General features: G+C 49.9%; 1 protein-coding gene across 8 annotated transcripts in view; it reads left to right on the top strand.

Annotated features, from left to right (window-relative positions):
* The window catches only part of LOC144933443 (D-ribitol-5-phosphate cytidylyltransferase-like), a 103,384-nt gene that overhangs the window by 13,468 nt on the left and 69,853 nt on the right, over positions 1-20,063 (top strand). For 7 of the 8 annotated variants that reach the window (XR_013637059.1, XM_078858255.1, XM_078858206.1 and 4 more), the window contains 6 exons: positions 3,041-3,145; positions 4,043-4,088; positions 12,359-12,459; positions 14,749-14,844; positions 17,609-17,707; positions 18,979-19,113. Coding sequence is in view for 6 of the 8 variants with exons in the window: in XM_078858255.1 (XP_078714381.1) it covers positions 3,041-3,145; positions 4,043-4,088; positions 12,359-12,459; positions 14,749-14,844; positions 17,609-17,707; positions 18,979-19,113 (582 nt within the window). In the remaining 2 variants the exon portion in view is untranslated. Of the gene's footprint in view, positions 1-3,040; positions 3,146-4,042; positions 4,089-12,358; positions 12,460-14,748; positions 14,845-17,608; positions 17,708-18,978; positions 19,114-20,063 lie in introns of those variants that run through there. The other variant, XM_078858246.1, reaches the window with a different exon arrangement.

Raw genomic sequence — 20,063 nt, 5'->3', positions numbered from 1 at the left:
TAAGGGCTAGCGAATTGAGAGATAAACAGTGAAATGACCCATTCCTCTTCCCAGACTTCCCTTGCTCGCTCAGTATTTTTGACAAGTTTAAAGCAAAAGCATCCCAGTAGTTATTGTATTTTGCGGTATACTGATCTGTGTTACAATGCTCCCAGTTTGATCATTATCCTGTATCAAACGTCAACGTTAAGTCCCCAATCAGTATAAGTGTAGTGAGTCCAGCTGAGTCGCAGACGTTGTCTGAGGAGCAACACGCTTATTAACTATTTGCACAACATACTCCAGGGCTATTAACACAACATACCCGTGGGTAGTGACCGCCAAACTAACCACGCTACGGCGGAACTAGACTTGGTTTTACTATCCCGGTCCGGACCACAAGCTGGTTTCCGGACCGCGTGGCTGGAGGCTTCTTCAAGCTTGACGTGGATCTCCTGCCTCTCCAACAGTAAGAACCCCGAGCCCCTCACAGGGCCTCCCTTATATCGGGCGGGCTGGGGCTGGCTCCGCCTCTCGCCCCGCCCACCTTCTCGATCTCTCACCCTTGCCCGAAGGCTCTCGAGAGTTCTTCCCGGACCACGTGACCACCCATTGGCCCCCTCCACCGTTGGATCCCCTCCAGTATCATCCGGTCACCTGCCCCCAGGTCAGCCAGAGTATCATGCCCCCAACGTAATCCTAGCTCTTTCTCAACGGGAGCCCGCACCGCACGCTGTGCGTGGTGCCACCGCGCTTAACCAGCGTTCACCCAAGCCCCCACTGGGACTGGTACTACACCCCGTGTCCGGGGTGTACACACAACAGTATACATCCCGCCGTGGCCTCGCAGGCCCGGCACCACACAGTGACATTCCCAGTCATTACATAAGTACAAGAATGCACTTCTCCATACTACTGAGGCAGAAAGAGGAACACGTTGATCAACGATCATACACAAGTTAGAGACATCAATGTTGACCGTTAAGAACTGTAACTGGGCTTGGGCAGGACATGTCGCTTAACGAAACGGTGGCCATTGGCCGCGACTAACGATGGAATGACATTCAAAGAAGGAAATCACATGCGAGAGGACATCCACCGCGGAGATGAAGTGAAGATAATGTTTCTTGTGCAGATGCTAGATGAATCATTGTATCGCAAGACTGAGAGACGGCCGCAGCTTAGCGAGGACTTCATCCAGCAGTGGCTCGACCATGGCCGATGATAATGACTTACTACATTACTACATTCCCTGATTTACCATTTCCTCCAAGTCTAACATTGAATTTTGCTGGTCCGCTGTACATAATTGACGTTTCACCGTATACGGGCCAAGATATCTGCTGTGTTAAATCTTAATGACACTTTTTTTTCTTCACATAAACCACTTCTTCTTGTGAATACAAGGCACTTATATAATGTGCACCCTCGCAATTGTTAGTCAAGAGTGTGCAAATACAATGCAATGAATACAAATAAAGAGTGGCGGAGCAGTGGCGCAGTGATTAGCGCACTGCACTACAAACCCAGTAACTTCAGTCTGATTACCGGTCATGGATAACGTCAGTCGCGAGTGATATCGTAGCTGGTCCAGTGCAGCCTCCTTTACCAACCCGCACTGACCAGCATGGTGAAGTATGATCAAACAACCTCCATAACTGACACGAGGTGGGGAGGCCCATCATCTAGTAGTGGATTGAATAACGGACTGCCAATTATCATTAAGTAATTATGAATAGGAACGAAATCAATGTACGGCCCATGAAAAAACATGCTTTGGCCCAACGCGACTATTTAGTTCCGTAGGTTTACCACTCTTGCTTTCCTAGCTCCGGTGCACCCTGCCAAATGTATTTGCCTTTCACTCCACCACTCTGCGGAAGTCTTCAAGACAAATTGATTGTATCCAGCTGCTGTTTGATTCCTCTATTTGAGTCCTGTATCCGGCCAGGTGGTGCTGTAGCAGAGGACTCAACTCGCACCCGGAAGGTTACGAGTAATCATCATGGGCACAGTTCAGCCTGGTCCGTCGTCCCCCGTTGTGTGTAACATATGGACCATAGGAATGTGGAATTTCCACTGCCGGATCTCGTGACCACTAGTTCAAATGAGCACCGGCCTAAAGTCGTTTTGAGCTGGGAGACGCTTTCACTTTTGAGTTGGATTTGAGGATTCGAATCATCTCCACAACTTTCAGGGAAGATGCCACATATACGTTACCTTTTGAAAATACTAATCATAATCGAATTAATGTCACGCTAATTTGTGTGACACCTCTCAGTGCTGTAGCACCTTTTCGCACAAAATTAAATGTCCATTTAAAAAAAAAGTTCAGGCTCTTCATATTTGTTGGCCAAGTTTCTGCAGCTGTGATCAAATTAGCCTGAATGCTCCAAGTCTCATCATGTCTCAGCAGTCAAGGCCGGTTAGTACTCTGGAAGGTTAGTCTGGTTAGTATTTTCTGAAGCTTTAGCCCAGTTTGTACTGTGGAAGATTGGACCTGTTCGTACTCTGGAATATAGGCCTGGATAGTGAATGGAGGAGACTGCCTGGGAATTGCAGGTATCGTAGTCTCGAGGATGTGGAATGTGCTAGCAATGGAAGTTAATGAATAGATGCTGTAATCTCTTTGTGCAGAGTTTCACCTCCCAGCATGCATGGGTGTTCTCCGAGTGCTCCAATTTTTTCCCACAAACCAAACTCTCGTAAAAAAAATGTTAGCGAAACATCTCAATGCAGGAAGGACCTTTATAAAAAAAACACTGTTGAGACTCGATGAGGTGTTCCTGTGCAAATGAAGTAACTATAATTTATGATAAAATTATATATACTTTTATCAATCTGCTGTGGGCCAAAGGCCTCCTCCCTATGCCATGTCAGTCGTGGGTGTTGTGTAAGCTTCACTTCCCGTTGATTGGTATGTTAGCTGCGCCCAGAAATCTAACCCAGGCCGTCGGTTTCAGAATTCAGTGTGCAAACTACTGTCCCACCTACATTAAAATAATAGTTATGATGATGATGGTGATGAGTTAATTGTCTCCCGTGCCATGTGTCCTGTCAGTGCTCGGAAGAGGAGCTGGACGTCGGCACGGAGTGTCTGCACGTGGCTCTGCACTACGGGGGCACACGCGCTCGCCTGCTGGATGGCCCCGACAACCTGTGGAAGGTACAAAAGCCCTCTCTACCCCCTCCTCTACCCCCTCCTCTACCCATCCTGGCCAGTCAGCTTTTCCTCGCTCGACCACTTCTCCCTCCCGTGCCACCACAAAACGAGGCTTCTGCCCCTAGCCAGCCTAGCATGGCTGACGGACAGTTTTGTCTCATCCCCTTTAGCCGAGCTTACAAGGCTCCTTTTGACCTCTTGACCCTTTTGCTCTGCAATCCCCCCCCCCCAATGCTTGCCCCCACCCCCCTCGACTGCGTAGCACACTAAACCCGCTCCTGGCTTCTCGCTTCCCCATAAAACCTGGAACACAGCGAACCATCGATCGCTTTCGGACATCGCATCCCCCGACATGCTCGCCCATCTCCCACGCAAGACAGCTCCACCTGCGACCGCAGAGCAGAACAAACAACGGGGCTCACGTGGCCACCTACCGCGCGCCCATCAAGAGCACTGAGCGGTGGCAATCCAGTGCCGTCAGAAGGCTAAGGGGATTCGAGACATCGCTTCTATAGCTTTCGTTTCCATTCGAAAAGTCGCTGGCTTATCTCTGCGACGTGCCGTACGACAGAAGACGATGCACAGTGCAAGTTGGGTAAACGCGACGAGACTTTTAGGAACGCCCGAGGCTAATGCTGTGCTTGTAATTGACTTTTCAGCAGCCGTTCTCACTTAAAGGCCCACTCTCGATGTCACTCGGCAGCGCAGAGTATATTTTATGAGGCTCATCTTTACGAGACGTCTGCAAAGGCCTCTTGTGCTGTTTCATTTCGTCTTTGGGTTGCTTATTACCCTGGACTAACGGGCATGCTTTAGTGAGGTATTTTTCCGGTCCTTTATTAAATAACCGTTTGTTTTAAAAAGGAACTTGTGGTGAAAGTCGGTGTGTTTTCTGTCCAGGTGACTTATAAAAAGGATCTGTACGCTGCGGAAGCCATCATGAAAGGTATGCAGCGACACGCGCGTTCCAGACTTTATGTCGTGTGCCGTGGTCATCAATGCTGTACAGAGACAAAGATCCCCCGTATAGCCTTCACAGAGAGCATCTATGAAGGCCGGCACGGCACACGATGGGGTGGGTTGTCAGAACCATGTCCGGCCGCCTTTGTCTCCTGAGTGGTAATGTTTAGGCACCGCACATGGTAGTTATTTGAGTCTGAGTCGACCTAGAGGAGGCCCAGCACCGATTCAGATCATTGTCACAGTTGTTGGTGTCTGTGAGTGCTAATCAAACTCGGATCACCGGGTTCATAGTGCAGCACACTAACTGCTATACTACCGGTCCCCCAATGTCGTACACACACACATCGTGCACACTTTGTATGTACAATGCACACATGCTCAAAAAAACACACACACAGAGGCGATTTATCAATTTTCCTCGGTTTATTTAACGTCATGAAAACGCCCGAGTGCTGGTGAAAAGAATCCCCGCTGTAATTGGCGGCTCTGCGGAATTGCATTCCAGCGCAGATTGGATTAGTGGTTCATATGTAGGATGTGTTGCTGCTTTGGAAGAGCGTGACACAGGAAATAGCACACTTTGAAAGCGGCAATCTGTAACATTTGCCGGGGGGGGGGGGCGGGGCGGAGGGGTGCCAGCTGAGTTGAGGTCATTAATGCATTCTGGGTCACGACACATTTATCGGGGTTAGGGTCAACCAGTCTGTTGCCTATGACCAAAATCGTTCGGAATTAACCCGGTCTGGTTGGATCTTATAAGCTAAGGTGGTTTGAACCTGGACAGCGCTTGGATGGGCGACCACCGTACATGAAGCAGGCGCGGGAAGCTGCTGATGGGCTCGGTTGTCAGCAGAAGGGAGTCCAGCAAAATCCAGTGGCATTATTACTCTGCTGCCCATTTACACCCAGGAAAGGCTCACAACTCTTTTTCAGGTGGTTCTTCTGCCAAGTATTTTGCAGGACCCTTGCTATGGAGACTTCTATTGAGTGATTTGCAGGTAATTTTTCAAATTTGGAAAAATTTGGACAGTGACGCCAGCGCACGATGGCCTCCTCTTGTCACTGGCGTCCCGAGAAGCAGACCACGTGTATTTTCACGGTTGCTTCGCCCGCAGTACTGATTGGAGTGGCCGCTGGATTCGAATTATGAACATCTGCGACAAGCGACGAACGTGCTACCACTGGGCCATGTCGCTGCCCTCGACAGTGTTGTACTGTACTATGCTCCGACGTCTACGCTGTCTGCCTATACCAACCCGTACTGACCAGCTTGATAAAGCATGGTCACGATAACCCCCGCTCCCATGACTTAAGCGGTGTCGAACGGCCCTCATCCAGCAGTGGATTGACAAGGGGCTGTACGCGTAGTCAATCAAACCAAACCCCAGTGGTTTCATATCGAGCAACCCATTTTTTTGTTTCCCGTCACGAGAACGTTAAATAGGGGCTTGCATTGTTCTGCGGTGAAGGGGCACGAAGTCGAGGTGCCACGCTTTACTTTAAAGTCACTGATGGGTATTCTTAGGGCTCAAGCCGTGACTGATGGAGTAAGAGAGTACTTAGCGTTTGGCGCAGCGTCAAGAAGTATTATATTGCCGGTGCATTACAGTAATGTGCTACGTAGGAAAATGAAACAATAGAAACACCGGCTTATGTTATATTTATCTTCTTCTTCTTGAATTCTCTGCCGAAGGGCAGGTTCTATGTGTCACGTTCACTCCCCCACTATTTGATCGAGCGCTCTCCTTTTTATTCGGCATAGGCACCGCCTGTGCATAAATCACCGAGCGGCATCTGCCTCTTTCTACCTCCTGGCCTGTCTCCCAACATCCCGAGCAGAGCTTGAAATTCAGCCAATTTAAGTGCAGAATAAAATTTGACGTGATGGGGTTTTTGTTGTTGTGCGCAGACCATCAACTTGCTACACTTGAGAACCCGATTTATTTTGTCACAGATGACTGAAATCTGGATTTGAACCCAGGGTCTCTGCAGTGGCAGCTCAGTGCTTTGCCCTCTGAGCCACGTGACCTTTTCTAGACGTCAGCACTTCTGAACCGAAAATATAAAATAAACTATTATTATTTTACCATTTAAGGCACACTGAGCTATATATCTCTTTTTCAGAAGCGACCTGGCCACAAATGATAGCTCTACGGAGTGGCTTATCATGTGAAGATGCATTGCAGTCAAGTACTCGAAACACATGTTTCTAAATGAGCAGGGAAAAAAACAGAGGACCCACAGAAAAATCAACACGACCACGGGGAGAGAGAGAGACACATGCAAACTCCAAATATACAGGCTTCAGGGTCGACATCGAACCCACGACCTCCTGTGTACCAGGCGAGGTAGTTAATATCTCGCCCCTCTAGTGCCCTGAACCTGCTCTGGCACTCTGCACATTTACCGTTGGCTTTTATCGAGGGTATTTTTTTCCATTTGCCGTGATATCCACATCCCAAAACTTGTTTACGGTCTAATTCAGTTATTTATCAACACAATTCAAGTCGTCCTGTTTTGTCAACATGCGTAACGGAAATGTGACTTCAAAAGTATTTGGAATATTTGGGTTTCACTGCATACGTCCTTTGCCACATGATGCTCACGATGGGCAGCAGGATGATGCACTGTTGGCTCTTGTGCCTCACAGCAAGAAAGCCGTGGGTTCGATTCCCGACTCGTGTGCCTTCTGCGTGCAGATTGTAGGTTCTCCCCCTGTCCTGCATGGCGTTTCCTCCTGAACTCTTCGGTGGTTTCCTCTCGTCGCTAAATAATCAGAATCTTTGTTTAGACTGGAGGAATCCGATGAGTTATGAAGCTCTTTTTCACAGGTTTCCTGCAAATATCTTGCTTCATTGTCCCGCTTGTTCACCATTCCCTCGAAGCGGGCGCGAGTCACCCCGACCATTCGTCTCTCACTGTCCACAGGATAGGCAAGCGGCCTTCTCTACCACCGCAGTTCCAACATCTGCGCGCCCATTTAAGGTCCTTGCAAAACCAAAAAAAACCACCAAGGGATGGGGAAGGAAACGGGGAGAGAAAGCATTGGGGAAGGAAAGAGGCGTTTATTCAACCGTTCGGACGTTGGAGTCGCGCTCGCCGCTTGAAAGCAAGCCGAGGCTGCAGGCAGACGTGGCCCTCCGCTGGCATTTCCAGGCACATCGCCGCCGATGCCCTCCTCGCACGCGCCATCATCTCGCGGGACGCAGATCCTATCGTCGGCCGATTTTAGTTTTCTGTTTTTGCCGCTGTTATGTCGTGCAGCGGAGCGAGGCACGGCAACGAAGTTTGAAGGGGGTGGGCGGGTTGGCTGCGCAGTTGGGGGGGGCGGGGGCATTGGGGAGGGGAAGTCTTAGGGGGTGCGCCGGGGGGGCTTCGTTTGTCGGGAGAGGCGACAGCCGTGCCCGTTTGGGGGATGGCGGAGACATCGCGGTAGAGGACGAGGCGCTGGTCGGATGCGCGCCGATGCAATACGCGGGGGTGGGTGACAGGAGTGAGTGCGTGCGTGTGCCGTGAAGGAGGAAACAAAAGCACAAACATAAAGACTCGGCAGAGAGAGAGAGATGGTCGCATGTCACTCGAGGTGCGACATTGGCGCTTTGGTTTGGTTGGTTTCGTTTGTGAACAATCTTGAGGCTAAATCCATCCCAACAATTTCACGAAATGCAATGGCAAACTCATCCGAGGGCAAAGTGCATTCAGGCTTGGGAACACATCGGACTAACGATGCATGCGAAAGGCTTCGTGCGACATACAAGATGAAGCTAGTTGTAACTACTGGCGAAACTTCGTACTCAGATTTTTATGTTGTGGCTTGGCTCTCCAACACATCGGTGTGCTGTACTAGCGACGAATTGGCACGTTCTATTTACGTGACAAACCTTAATAATTGGCTGTGTCGGGTGGTGGTGGGTTTTAACGACACATATATATTTACGCGATCTAACCCAAAACAACCTGAATTATGGATACACGAGTCTCGGTCACAATCGCGCCTTCTGCCATCTAGAAGACACCCCTTGTGGGTATTGCTGCAGCTGTGGCTGAGAGAGGGGGCTTCAGTCTCCCCACGGTGAGACTGCAATCGCTTCATCACCGTTCTTGCCCATTCGTCAAACAATCCCGCACATCAGCGTTTTGCCACACGCTTCGAAGAAGCGATGTCTTGTAACAGGACAAGCATGCGCTCAGGAATAGGCGACGACAAGCTTTGTTCAAATGTTGCTTGGTCAGTGTGGCCATACTGTCGCTCATACGCTGCGATGTAATATGGTAAAGTAATGATAACAATGATAATGTACAGCCCTTTGTATGTATGTATGTGCAACTTATTTTGCACCGTGCGTAGCCAACCGTGCTAATCAAAGGTGTGGGAGAAGGACAACAGACAAACGTGTCAGATTACTGCTGGATGAAGGCCTCCCTACGCCGTGTCAGTAATGGGATTTGTTTGGTTAGTGTGGGTTGATGAGATGATCGTGGGCCTGGGGGTTGGGGGGGGAGGCAGCAGGGCCTGTTCAGATATCACCCGCCACTGATGTTAGCCGTGTATGGCTAGGAATAAGACTGAGGTTTATGGCACGGTGGGCACACCACTGCGTCACAGCACACCCGTTCATCGTAAAAGAGAATACAGTTCGGAGTTAGAGGTGATAAAAATCCAGCTGCGCATTATGGTGCCGTACAAATTACAAGTAGAACATGCGCAGCTGGAGAGAAGAGGGGATTTTTAAGTGTTCTTTTTAGAGCAGGTTATCGTACGTGGGTTGTGTTTTTAATGAGCTTTCATGAGGTGTTTATGTGCTGAAGAAGGGCTATTGTCCGAAACGTCATCTCTTGTACATGTTTTCCTGTTAAGGCCCACGGTGCAATTGGCGGACGTGTTGGGTGTTGTTTTTTTTTGTGCAGGGAAAGATGAGGCGTACGATGCTTATAGGCCACCGAGGGAGTGAAGTCAACATTGTTGGCGAAGCGCGAATGAAGACGCTTCGTAGAGAGGGAGACGGTCATAGGCAGATGGGAGCAGGAAAACACTCGGCCGAGTGTTTGGACTCGCAAAGCGTTTGACGGTTGGCGGCCGATGCGTGACTGCTGCACTTGTCGGTGCAGGTTGTTAAAAGGGATTATGATGGTTGGAGGAGGCCTTCATCCAGCAGCGGATAAATCATGGCTGATGATGATGATGGTAGAATCTTAATGCGAGCGCTTTGCAAGATGCTCTACGAATAGGGGTAAAGCCACGGACGGGTATGTGGGAAGTGTTCGAGAGGAGGCGAATATTTTTTATCTCTCAAGCAAAAGTTAAGGGTCTCATTTTGGCTCAACTCCAGTTGGTTAAAGCCACTTCTCTGCATCGGGTCGCCACTTCTGCCTTCCTGCCGAGCGATAGCTTGTGCACTCGTTTCACCAAGCCTCAGAGGAGGGATTCTGAATGAAGTTGATTCTCAACCGCGATTTGACCTCTCGGCATTCCAATTGTGTGAGTCGCTCGCTTCGACCGCTGCGCCACCCGCCCAGTTCCTCCCATGGAGACGAACGATTTCCCGTGGTCGCGTGTCGGCGCGTGCGTGCGTGCGTACCCCCTCAATCTGGCCAAATTGCCCTTTGATCTGCGATTCGGATTAGCCTTGCTCCGAGCAGAGGTTACTTCCTGCGACTCGCGCCACCACCCGTCGTCCTCGCTTCCGCGGTTATCGCTGTTCCTCTGGGCACGAGTAACCGCGACCGGAGCAGGCACGAGCGAATGAGCCGGCGTTTGTTTACTCGCAGGTCACTCCTAAACAAAATACAATAACAGGAAGTGTTTTGTTGCTTAACCCATGCGACACCCCTCAATTGCCCTTCCTGTGTTGGAAGCACTCGTGTAATTAAACTCATTTCGACGTGGGCTTTTTCTCTCATTAAGTTTTCGTGGCAACAGTGACACGGCAGAAAAATTAATAACCTCCGTAGGTTTTTTTTATGACGAACGCGGTGGGAGGGAGGGGGGAGGGACCCAGGACGGTTTCAGATATCACTCACTACTTATGGTTAGCAGTGGCCGGGAATCCAACTCAGGTCATAGCGCAGTGCAAAAACCACTGCGGCAGTGCTACATTTGAATAATATTCGTGTAACAATGTATCAGTGGTGAGATGGCGTTTCCCTTGCTTCTTGGTATGCAGGAGGGTGTAGGTTTAAGCCTCTCATCGTGGTGGACAGAGTGGATTTTCTCCACATTTATAAACATGCGTTCAAATTATTTCGCTGCTACTATAAATGCGCACGTACGAGTGAGCTGTCATGTGTGGGCCAGTCGCCTTGGAAAAAGAGCTAATAGGTCAGTGAGCTTTACCTGGTTGAAAAAAAAAGGTTTTGTTTTAGCGTTCATTCATTCAATTACCCTTCACCTATTAAAAGAGAAACACTGAATATATCAGTTATGTAATTGTGCATACTACGGGTAATTGCGGCTTCGCTAATCCAGCAGTGGATCACCGGAGGGCGGTAAGTTATAATTTAACACGCTGCTGCTGCTGCTGCGATGTTTCGCCACTTGTGGTAACACTCAACGTGTTAAGACGCTGCTGGCAGGCCTCTGACGCAGACGTTGCGTTCATTACCCCAGATGAGGCGTGGGCGAGGGGGGAGTTTTTCGTACTTGTAGTCAAAGGGAAAATATTCGTGACCAATTAGGGCTCGGTTGTCTTGCACAGGGGTCAAGGTGCAAATGAGCGGGAGGGTGGGTGAAAAACTCCCATTCTTGTAGAATCTAACAACAATAAGCATTTAAATGTGTGCAGTTGCTCAACACAAAACTACGTGTGCAGTGTGATTATTATTTATGTCAAGGGTTTCAGCCCCATGCATCCTACGAGATGTTGGGGTCATGATTTGCTGTTGTTACCGTACAGGTTGGTGAACGTAGCACTTCCTGTGCACTTGTCACGAATGAACCACAATACCCTGCTGATCTCGTCAAGGAGCACAAACCATCACGCGAACTCCGATCAGCCTCTCCAGCAGCGGCTGCTTTTGGCTTGCCATCGAACAAAGATAGTCACCGCATCGCGCGCTTTCAGATGCGCTTCTGTGGCTATCTGGAACGCTCTTCCTTCTGATAGAGGAAGCCACTGGAGCTATGCATTCTAGATTTGAAGCTTTCGTGACGGCAAGGATTCATACTCTTAGGTTTTTTCGGTAAAGCAACGTAGGTAAAAATGAATAATAATAATAAAATAATAGAAATAATAATAATTTTATTTCTATTATTTTATTTTTATTATTAATTTTTCCTACGTGACTTTACCGAAAAAACCTAAGAGTATGGAGCTATGCACTTTTAAATGTAAATTAAAAACTGATTTCTTTAGAACTGGTTTTTGTATTTCATTTGTTGTCCTTCCCCCCAACCTCCGATTAGCGCGGTTGGCTACATACGCTGCGAAAGAAGTTCAACATACATACAAACCTCGAGTGGGCTGCTGAAGTGATGTGAAACATATTCCAATACTAAATGCACCAATGGGAAACAGTCAATCCGTACCCGCGCGAGCGTAAGGGCCGAATTAATCCTCTAATTGACACGTTGTTACATGCCCGGTAAATCGAGTGCTTTTTAAATAAAAAACCTGCATGAACTTAAAACGTGGCCTACGATCGTAATCCTAAGAAATCTACACGACTGCAAAGCACACACTTATGTTGCTCTCGCACTGGTATATGTAAGGCTTACACATGTTAAACGGTGTTCACACTCGGAGGAAACACAGAGTGCAATGGCTCCAATTACTCTATGATCCCGTCATGCAATGTGCCCATAAAATATCGTTTATCTGCGATCGCCTAGCCATTGCGAGATGCACTTCGCACAAGCGGTGGCGCCGTATGAAACGGAGCATATTATTTGGTGGTGACGCTGCTGCTGCTGCATTCACAGTGGTGCAGAAGCACAATTATCAAACAAAAAACCTCAACACATTCGTCAATAACACTCTGGCCTTAAAGGGAAAACTACATAATAGGTGACGTTCGGGTCAAAGGCCCTTCTTCATAGCACGCAAATGTATGCTTTGAAGAATGACTAAAATGTCATCCTTCTTTAAAGGCCATGGTGTTATTGACGAATGTGTTGAGTTCAGTGGCGAATGATGGCTGCTGTTGTTGATGCTGATGGTAATGATGCTGATGGTTATGGAAGCGATGCTGATAACAGAGTGGTGCTGATGGCGACGATGATGCTGTGTGCTCTGTGCCCGTCGCCTCTCCGTGCAGAGTCTCTGCACCGTCGCGCCGGCTGGGTGTCCGCAGGGGACGTGCCGCTCTCTGACGCCGCCCTGCAGTTTCGCTCTGCCCTGGACGACTCTGTGGTGCTGGTACGGTAGGGGAGGGGATGGGGGCAGGGTGATGGGGGAGGGTCACGACCCTGACTGCCTGATTCCTGGGGTGACAGGCTTACCCTGGCATGCTGCCTCCAGGCGGGATGATGCGTAGACGACTTAGCAGTTGATCAGTGTCTACCCAGTGTGGTTATTAGAGTAGTAAATGTCATTTGTTGTGATACAGTTTAAGAGAAGAATATATTACATGGGTCACGTGTCTCATTGGGAATCACCTGCCCGCTAGCCTGCCTGTGGTTTCTTCTACCTGCCTGCTTAGTTGCATACCTACTTCTATACCTGCCTACCTACACACATTTTCACTAATCTCCCTATCCGCCTATCCTGCCAATCACCCACCAACGGACCTGTCTACGTATTTGCGTAACTAACTGCCTGCCTGCCCACCTACCCAACCGCCTCCCAAGTACCTACCTCCTTATCACCGCACCCACTTGCATGCCTGCTTACCAACCGACTCACTCGCCTCCTCGCCATGTATAAAACGACGACTCCTAAGAACCGCCTTGCGAACTCTCGGCGGCAATTCTGTGGGTGCGAAGAATACCGCGACGACGGCTAGTGGGGGGTGGGGGGACGGAAGCGACGCCTTCGTCCGACACGTCTAAGGCTCCGTCGGCTGCTCCGTCGAGCGTCGTGTTTTTCCGCGAATGGCCAATCGTGACGTAGATGAAAGGCGCGGCGGGAGCGGCGGCAGGGACGGCCCTCGAGGAAACCTCCCTACCTACGACGGGGTGCCGCCCTTAGGATCGGGGCGCATTGACAGACTCACAATGGACGTGCCTTTTCTTTAGGAGCCACGAAACCACTGTGCGTTTTGTGAAAAGGAGTTGGGCGGGCGGGCAGGCGGGCACGTGGGAGCCTGCGTACTCGCGCGCACGCGAGCATCCCGAGCCCGGGCGAAACGTGACGCCGTCGTTCTGGCAGCTCGGCTCCTTTTGCCTGCTGCATTCCAACTCGTGTTGACCAAACAGGGGCGCGCTTCAAGCCGGGGCAGCTTGGCTTCCCTAATTGCCGCTCGCCAACGTTTAGTCCGATCACCCATCTCACTTGACAACGCGTTCGTGTCGCGTTCTCATCGCGTTCGTAAAGCATCGTCTTCGCAAAGGCAGGCCGCACGCGCGCGCGTGTGCATGCGCACGCAACAATAAACAACTTTAACAAACGCACACGCGCACGCACAGACCCACGCCGTTCGGTCACGTGAGCGTGCATGCAAAATCAAAACAAATAATTACCAAGCAAGGGAAAAGAGAGACTAAGACACAGTTTGATAAAAGCTCAGTCTTGGAATAGGGGATTTGTGTGCCTGTGTTTTGAAGTCACCCGGAGCGAACTTGTAACCCCGAGCGGGCTAGCGTCTCCGGAAGGGGTTGGCGTTGGAGCGCGATCTCCCCTTTCATGTGGCGCCGTGCGGGTACCTGCGGGTTCCAGCGTCCCTGTCCTTCTCGCTTACACCACCACCGGCACGGCCCCCCCCACAACCTCCCCCCTACCGACTCGCACGGACCCCCCCTATTGTGCCGCGCCGCTGTTTGCGACCCCCGGCTTCCTGTCCGATAGGGATCTAGGCCACGACAACTGCCGGCAGCACGTGGGGACTGAATACACCGGCGGATCGGCTTACCTCCCGGAGACAGGGAGAAAAAAAGCAAAGCGAGGGGTTCAGAGACGATGGGAGGGTGGGAGATGAGCGGTCACTGCTGCGTGTGTTTACATCGGGGCCTTCGTTTTCACCCGGCTTTGTGATTGTGTAAAGGAGACGTGTGTTTAAGTGCGCATGCCGTGCAGGATTTCAGCGCGCGGAACTCCGCACTTGGTTTTCACGTCTCGCGGCGCAGGTAATTGCCGATTTTAGGCGCATCCCGTTACACCCGAGTACGTGACAGTGATTGATGCCTTAACGAGAATGTAAATTTAAATGATTACGGTCACTTTCTCACGCGCGTATCTGTGCTATCTGAAGCTTGTGTTTCAGCCGGAAAAAGGCGGGAAGGTGTCGTGTTTTGATCAACGTGGAACAGAAGAAAAATAGCTGTGCGGTTACGTCAGGCTTAACCCCGTTGCCTCCCAAGGGGTCACTTCAGAAAGCCCCCCCCCACCCAACCAGAAAAACCCAACTGATAATTGTAACTTGAATAAAAAATTCTATATATATCAAAAATAAACGGGTAGTAACGTAATCACGATTGATTTAAAAGTCGTTTGTGGAACTTCCTTGAGTTAATTTTTGTTTGCCCCCCCCTCCCCCCTCTCTGTCGTCAGGTGAAACGGGACATTGCCGTGGCGACGCACAACGGCCAGGGGACGTCGCTGCTGCAGGAGGAGGAGGAGGACCTCCACAGCTACATCTGTGTGCGGGTGAGCAAGCACAGCGCGCGCTCGCCGCACACCGAGCACCTTCACACCTGGTAGGGGATTGGATATTATGCTGAGCTTCTTTCGCAGCGTACGTAGCCAGCCGTGCTCATCTTGCGCTGTGCAAGGCCCTCATATGCAATCCAATAACTTTCGATTTAAAGCTTTCGTGACTGCAGGGATTCATCTTGTTGGTTCTTTCGGTAAAGTCACGTAGAAGGGAAATAATAAAAATGAAACATAATAAAATTCTCAGGACGTTTCGGCCACAATACAAGCAGCCGTCCTCAGGTGAAGAAACGGAGCTGTCGGAAAGACAGCGCTCCCTTCTACGTGACTTTACCGAAAGAACCAAGAAGAACAATGCAATAACGTTTTGATTTTACATGGGGTCTCAACGTCATCGCATCTCAAGACGCTGGAAAGAAACAGGCGGTGTATAGTTATTTTGTCAAGCGACGCGGTCGGTCTTAGTCGGAGAGAAAGGAATGGAAGGTCATGAGGCTGGACTTGGCCAGGGAGGTCCATGGTATGGATCGTTGGGTGAAGGGAGTTCCAGACCGTGGGGACAGCAGAGGAGCATGAGTGACCTTCCGCTGAGCCAAAGTTGACCGCGGGTGGTGGGCGGTGGGGGGTGGGGGGGGTTCGACTGTCATGTTCTCATGGTGGTGAAAGTCCAAGTTGTATCGAGGTGGCTGGGTGGCTCAAAGATAATAAATCCTGGGTTTGAATCCGGTGTAACCGGCTAAAATAACCCCTGCCCCGATTAAACCCAGGTATAGTTTGGCCCAGGCCAGAATATACCCGGGGGGATAAAGTGTCCTCGGCTAAACTATACCCCCTGGGGGTTTAAACTCGACTGGGCCAGACCATACCCCTCCAGGCAAGAAGATGCCCCATGTGAAAGATCAAACGAACTTCAATCGATATCTAAAAAGCGTGTCAATTGAATTAAGAATCTCAATTTGATCAATTAAAGCATTTTTAGGGTTAGGGATAGGGTTAGGGATAGGGATATGGTTAATGTTAGGGTTAGGGATAGGGTTAGGGATAGGGTTAAGGTTATTATTAAAGTTTTTATGGTTGAAGCAATCAAAGTCTACGTGTTTACAGTTTTAAATAAAATGTTGGAAAAATGTAGTAATTCATGTGTATATCGCTCAACACTATTACTATCATGGGGGTATGATTTGGCCTAGAGGGGTATGATTTGGCCTAGGCCATAATATACCCCAGAGTATAAATTGGCCTAGGCCATAATATACCCGGGTATAATCTAGCCTAGGCCGTTTTAACCCTGGATATGCTACGGCCTGGGGGTATACTACGGCCTGTTACACCGGGTTTCCACCACCTGTGATTAAAATGGGTTCTCAAGTGTAGTAAGCCGATGGTCCCAGCCCAGTCAGTGATGAATTATACGGAGGGGAAATATAATAAAAATTGGGGTTTTCACTTAATTTGGCAAGATTTACCTTGATCTCAAAATAACGCATATTGGTTTGGTTGCCATGTGATGAACATCCCCTATCACGAGCAATGTGGGAAATTGTAGCACTTCTGGTGTGGGTGAAAGATCACTTAAAGGTTATCTCAGAAGTGGTTCTGGGATGGCACCTTCTGCATAACTTTCTCGAATGCTTGGCATGATGTGTTGATCTTAGAATTTCAACTTGAAATTTCTCTGAACAATATATTAACTAAAAAAATTATTGCACCTATATTCCAAGCAATCTGAATGGAAATTGAATGTCACGTACTTGGCTTTGGACAAACGAATTGCCTGTTTTCCTTCGGCATCATGAGATGTTTTGCAGAACTATGCTTAAAACGATTCCTGTCGCTCAATAATACGGCCGCCGGGCAAATACAAGCAGTGCATTTGGCTGCATGCAATCTGCACCGCCGGCAAGACGGGCAAGCTGTAGGGCGATGAGCCCGGGTGTTTAGGAGTGGCCCCGGGAGTGAGGTAATTGCAGGAATGTGCGAGTGCTGATTGGAGGCACACGAGGCCAAGGCACCTGCACAGAGGGGAGCCACTTCTCTCCTTCTCCGAGCTCGCGCCGCCATCGGATACTTTGAGAGCCAGCAAGCGAGAACACATCACCCCCCGGAGAACCGCTTTCTTCTCATCATCATCGTCGTTGTCGTCTTCATCAACGTCCCACAACGGATGGCCGGACGGGCTAACGTGGGGGCTAGTGCGGGGGCTGTCTCCAGCCGATTTGTCTGTAGCTCGCTCTTTTTGTAAATCGTTAAGCGAAACTATGCACTGCTCTGAGCATGCGTGTGTGTGTGTGTGCGCCTGTATGGGTGTGCGCTGTAAGCGGTGGTGCAGGGGTTAGTGCCGCTGCACTACAAACCCGGCGACCCGAGTTCGATTCCCGCTCTCGGCCAATATCGGTGGCGATTATCTGAACCTGTTCCTAGGCCTCCAGCCTATGTCGACTCAGCCTCAAATGAGTACGTGGTGCGGTGTGTAAACATCGCCGCTGGGGAGACAAAGGCGGCCGACTGTGGTGCTGGCCACCCACCCCCTCGTGTGCTGTGCCGGCCTTCATAGGTGCTACTCGCTAACAGCACTTGCCCCAACAGTATGTGAAAGCTATACGGGTGGGATTGTTTTTGTTGTGCGTGAGATGGTGTCAGTGGGATAGATTTTCACGTCGGGGATTTTGTACGAATATTTTGTTCATTAAAATCAATACTTGCCTTGCGTCGTTCCGGTGGGCGTTTGGTGCCCGCTGGTTTTGTTTTCTCCTGTCAGTGCCCAGAGAGCGCCTCGCTGGCCATTCTGCTGCGCTGCCTGCTGCAGGAAGTGGAGGCGCGGAGCATGCGCCTCCGAGAGCCCGTGGCGATCGTCGCGGTGAGACGCACGGCGAGGGCCGTCTGGCTGGCCCTCGCCCACCTCACCGCTAGTGCGCCTCGCTAGCGCCAGTGTGTCTCGCTAGCGCCAGTTTATCTCGCTTGCGCGAGTTTGTCTTGGTAGCGCCAGTGTGTCTCCCTAGCGCGAGTATGTATCGCTATTGCTCACGCGTGCTTTTGGTCTATTGTTGCCTTTTTTACGTTCACGTAATTATTAATCTACTTATTTAACAAATGCTAAAAGGTTGGGTATTTTTTTTGGCCCATTTTTGTTTTGTAGTTTCTTCCCTTTTGAGAAGTGCTGGCTCCATCTCGTGCAATCAGTGACGGTTTAGCGAGGAGTCAAAACACGGCGCATGAACAGAAAACAAGTTTTGTCATTTTTCTCGCTTTCGCCAAAAACGGCAGCGAGCGTGCTTTTTTTGCGTGCCGCATGAAGAGGCTCCGGGAGATGAGGCCCTGCGACACTAACAAACGACCTACGAAAAAAAAAAAACTCTTTAAAAGAAGAGCCGTTAACAGGCGGTGCGCGGGCCGTGTCCGGCAGCTGCTCAATGAGGCTGTCCCAAGTTCATCAGCCGTAAATGTTCAACTCTGAGGGGCTCATCAAAACACGTCAGTCTCTGTGCCGGCCCGCGATGATTGTCCCTTGGCCGTGTTTACTGAGGGCCTCACGCCCGCCTTTCAGCACGGGCTCAAGGCCTGACGAGCGATGGAGAATAAGAGCCGACGGGGTGGGGGAGAGGAGGACGGGGGAGGGGGCAGGGTAGGGGCAGCGGATGTCATGAGATCACCACTTTCGAAAACTTACGACAAACCCTTTTGTCCCTCTTTCGACAAATTTGCAGAGGAACCTTTGGCGAGGTATCGCCATGTTATGGTGGTTCTATTTTTTTTTCATGTTTGACAGGGGGGAATGGACCAGGTCTGATCTTTTTTCAATGTTTTTATTTATTATTTAGCTGACTTTGCGACTGCCTTTGGTGGCGGTGGTGTATTATTACAGTTCGTCTTGATAACATCGCGTTCATGGCCAACTTGTAGCGCAGCGCTTCAAAGGACGTTTCCTTTTGTTGTTGAAAATTTTAACAAAATAGCGAATCCGCATCATTTACAATGCAGCAGGGAGACTTAAACTGACATCCAGCATATGCATTGACCTCGACGACCACCTCACAATTGAGCCGCGCGTGACCTTGTTCCGCGGGTTGGGTGTGTGAGTTCGCGCTGAACGACGCCTGCGCTTTTTTGCCGCCATGTTCCCTGGCCCAGGTGAGTTTCAGGGACGGCGAGGTGCTCTCTCCTCCCGGGACCGCGGACGATGAATTCCTGGAGCTGCGAGGGATCGCCTCTGAGAGCCGGCAGAGAAATGTTTTGATTTACGGGCTGCTGGTAAACCGTCCGGAGGTACGCCGCGCCGCGTTTCTCTCGCAGTGAAAACGCTAACCACGCCACCGTCCTATGTTTACCTCCTCGCTAAGCTGCACACGAGGACGTCAGCGCTCGCGAACGCGTCCTTACGATTCCCTTCCAATGCGATAATCAATTACAAGTGTTTCAAGCTTTCGTGACTGCAGGGATTCATCTTCTTGGTTCTTTCGGTAGAGTCACGTAGAAGGGAAATAATAAAATAATAAAAATAAATCATAATCAAATAAAAAGTTCTCACGACGTTTCGGCCACAACACAAGCAGCCGTCCTCTGACACAGCTTAAATATACGCTGCCAAGCTTGGCGGTGTTCATTGGGACGTTGTCTTTCCGACAGCTCTGTTTCTTCACCTGAGGACGGCTGCTTGCGTTGTGGCCGAAACGTCGTGAGAATTGTATTTTATTATGTTTTATTTTTATCATTTTCCTTCTACGTGACTTTTACCGAAAAAAACAAGAAGATTAATCCCTTCCAATGCGTTTTCGCTTCGTGCGATTTCATCCCGACGTTTTCATTTCGCTCCACGTTGCCAGGAGCTTCCTTTGGAAAGTGAATTGGATATTGAATTGAGGAAGAAACATGCGGAGTGAAACGTCGGACATCGCGGTACAACCTGCAAAGGTGTCGGAGTGGCACAACCGTGAAAACCCTACATGGTCAGGTCCCATTCCCAACCACCATTTGTCCGGAATTTTGCACGTCAAAGCCAATAGTTGGCCGTCTAGTCGAGATACTGTTGAATTTCCACAATTTAATGGGATTTCTTTAGAAAATACGGATGCGAGATTGAAGCATTTTTTCCCCTTCATTCCCCCTGCCCCAGACGAGAGAAGTCTGTCATCGCGAGCTCACAGCCGCACGCCCCCACCTGCCCCCTGTGGCGCATACGGCGCGGCTTTAATGAGTGGTCTGGGACTCCGGGGGGG

Source organism: Lampetra fluviatilis, chromosome 1 (genome assembly GCF_964198595.1).
Source record: "Lampetra fluviatilis chromosome 1, kcLamFluv1.1, whole genome shotgun sequence".
In the NCBI taxonomy this organism is placed as follows: domain Eukaryota; kingdom Metazoa; phylum Chordata; class Hyperoartia; order Petromyzontiformes; family Petromyzontidae; genus Lampetra; species Lampetra fluviatilis.
The sequence above is the reverse complement of the archived record's forward strand: the minus strand, read 5'-3'. Positions and strand labels throughout refer to the sequence as shown.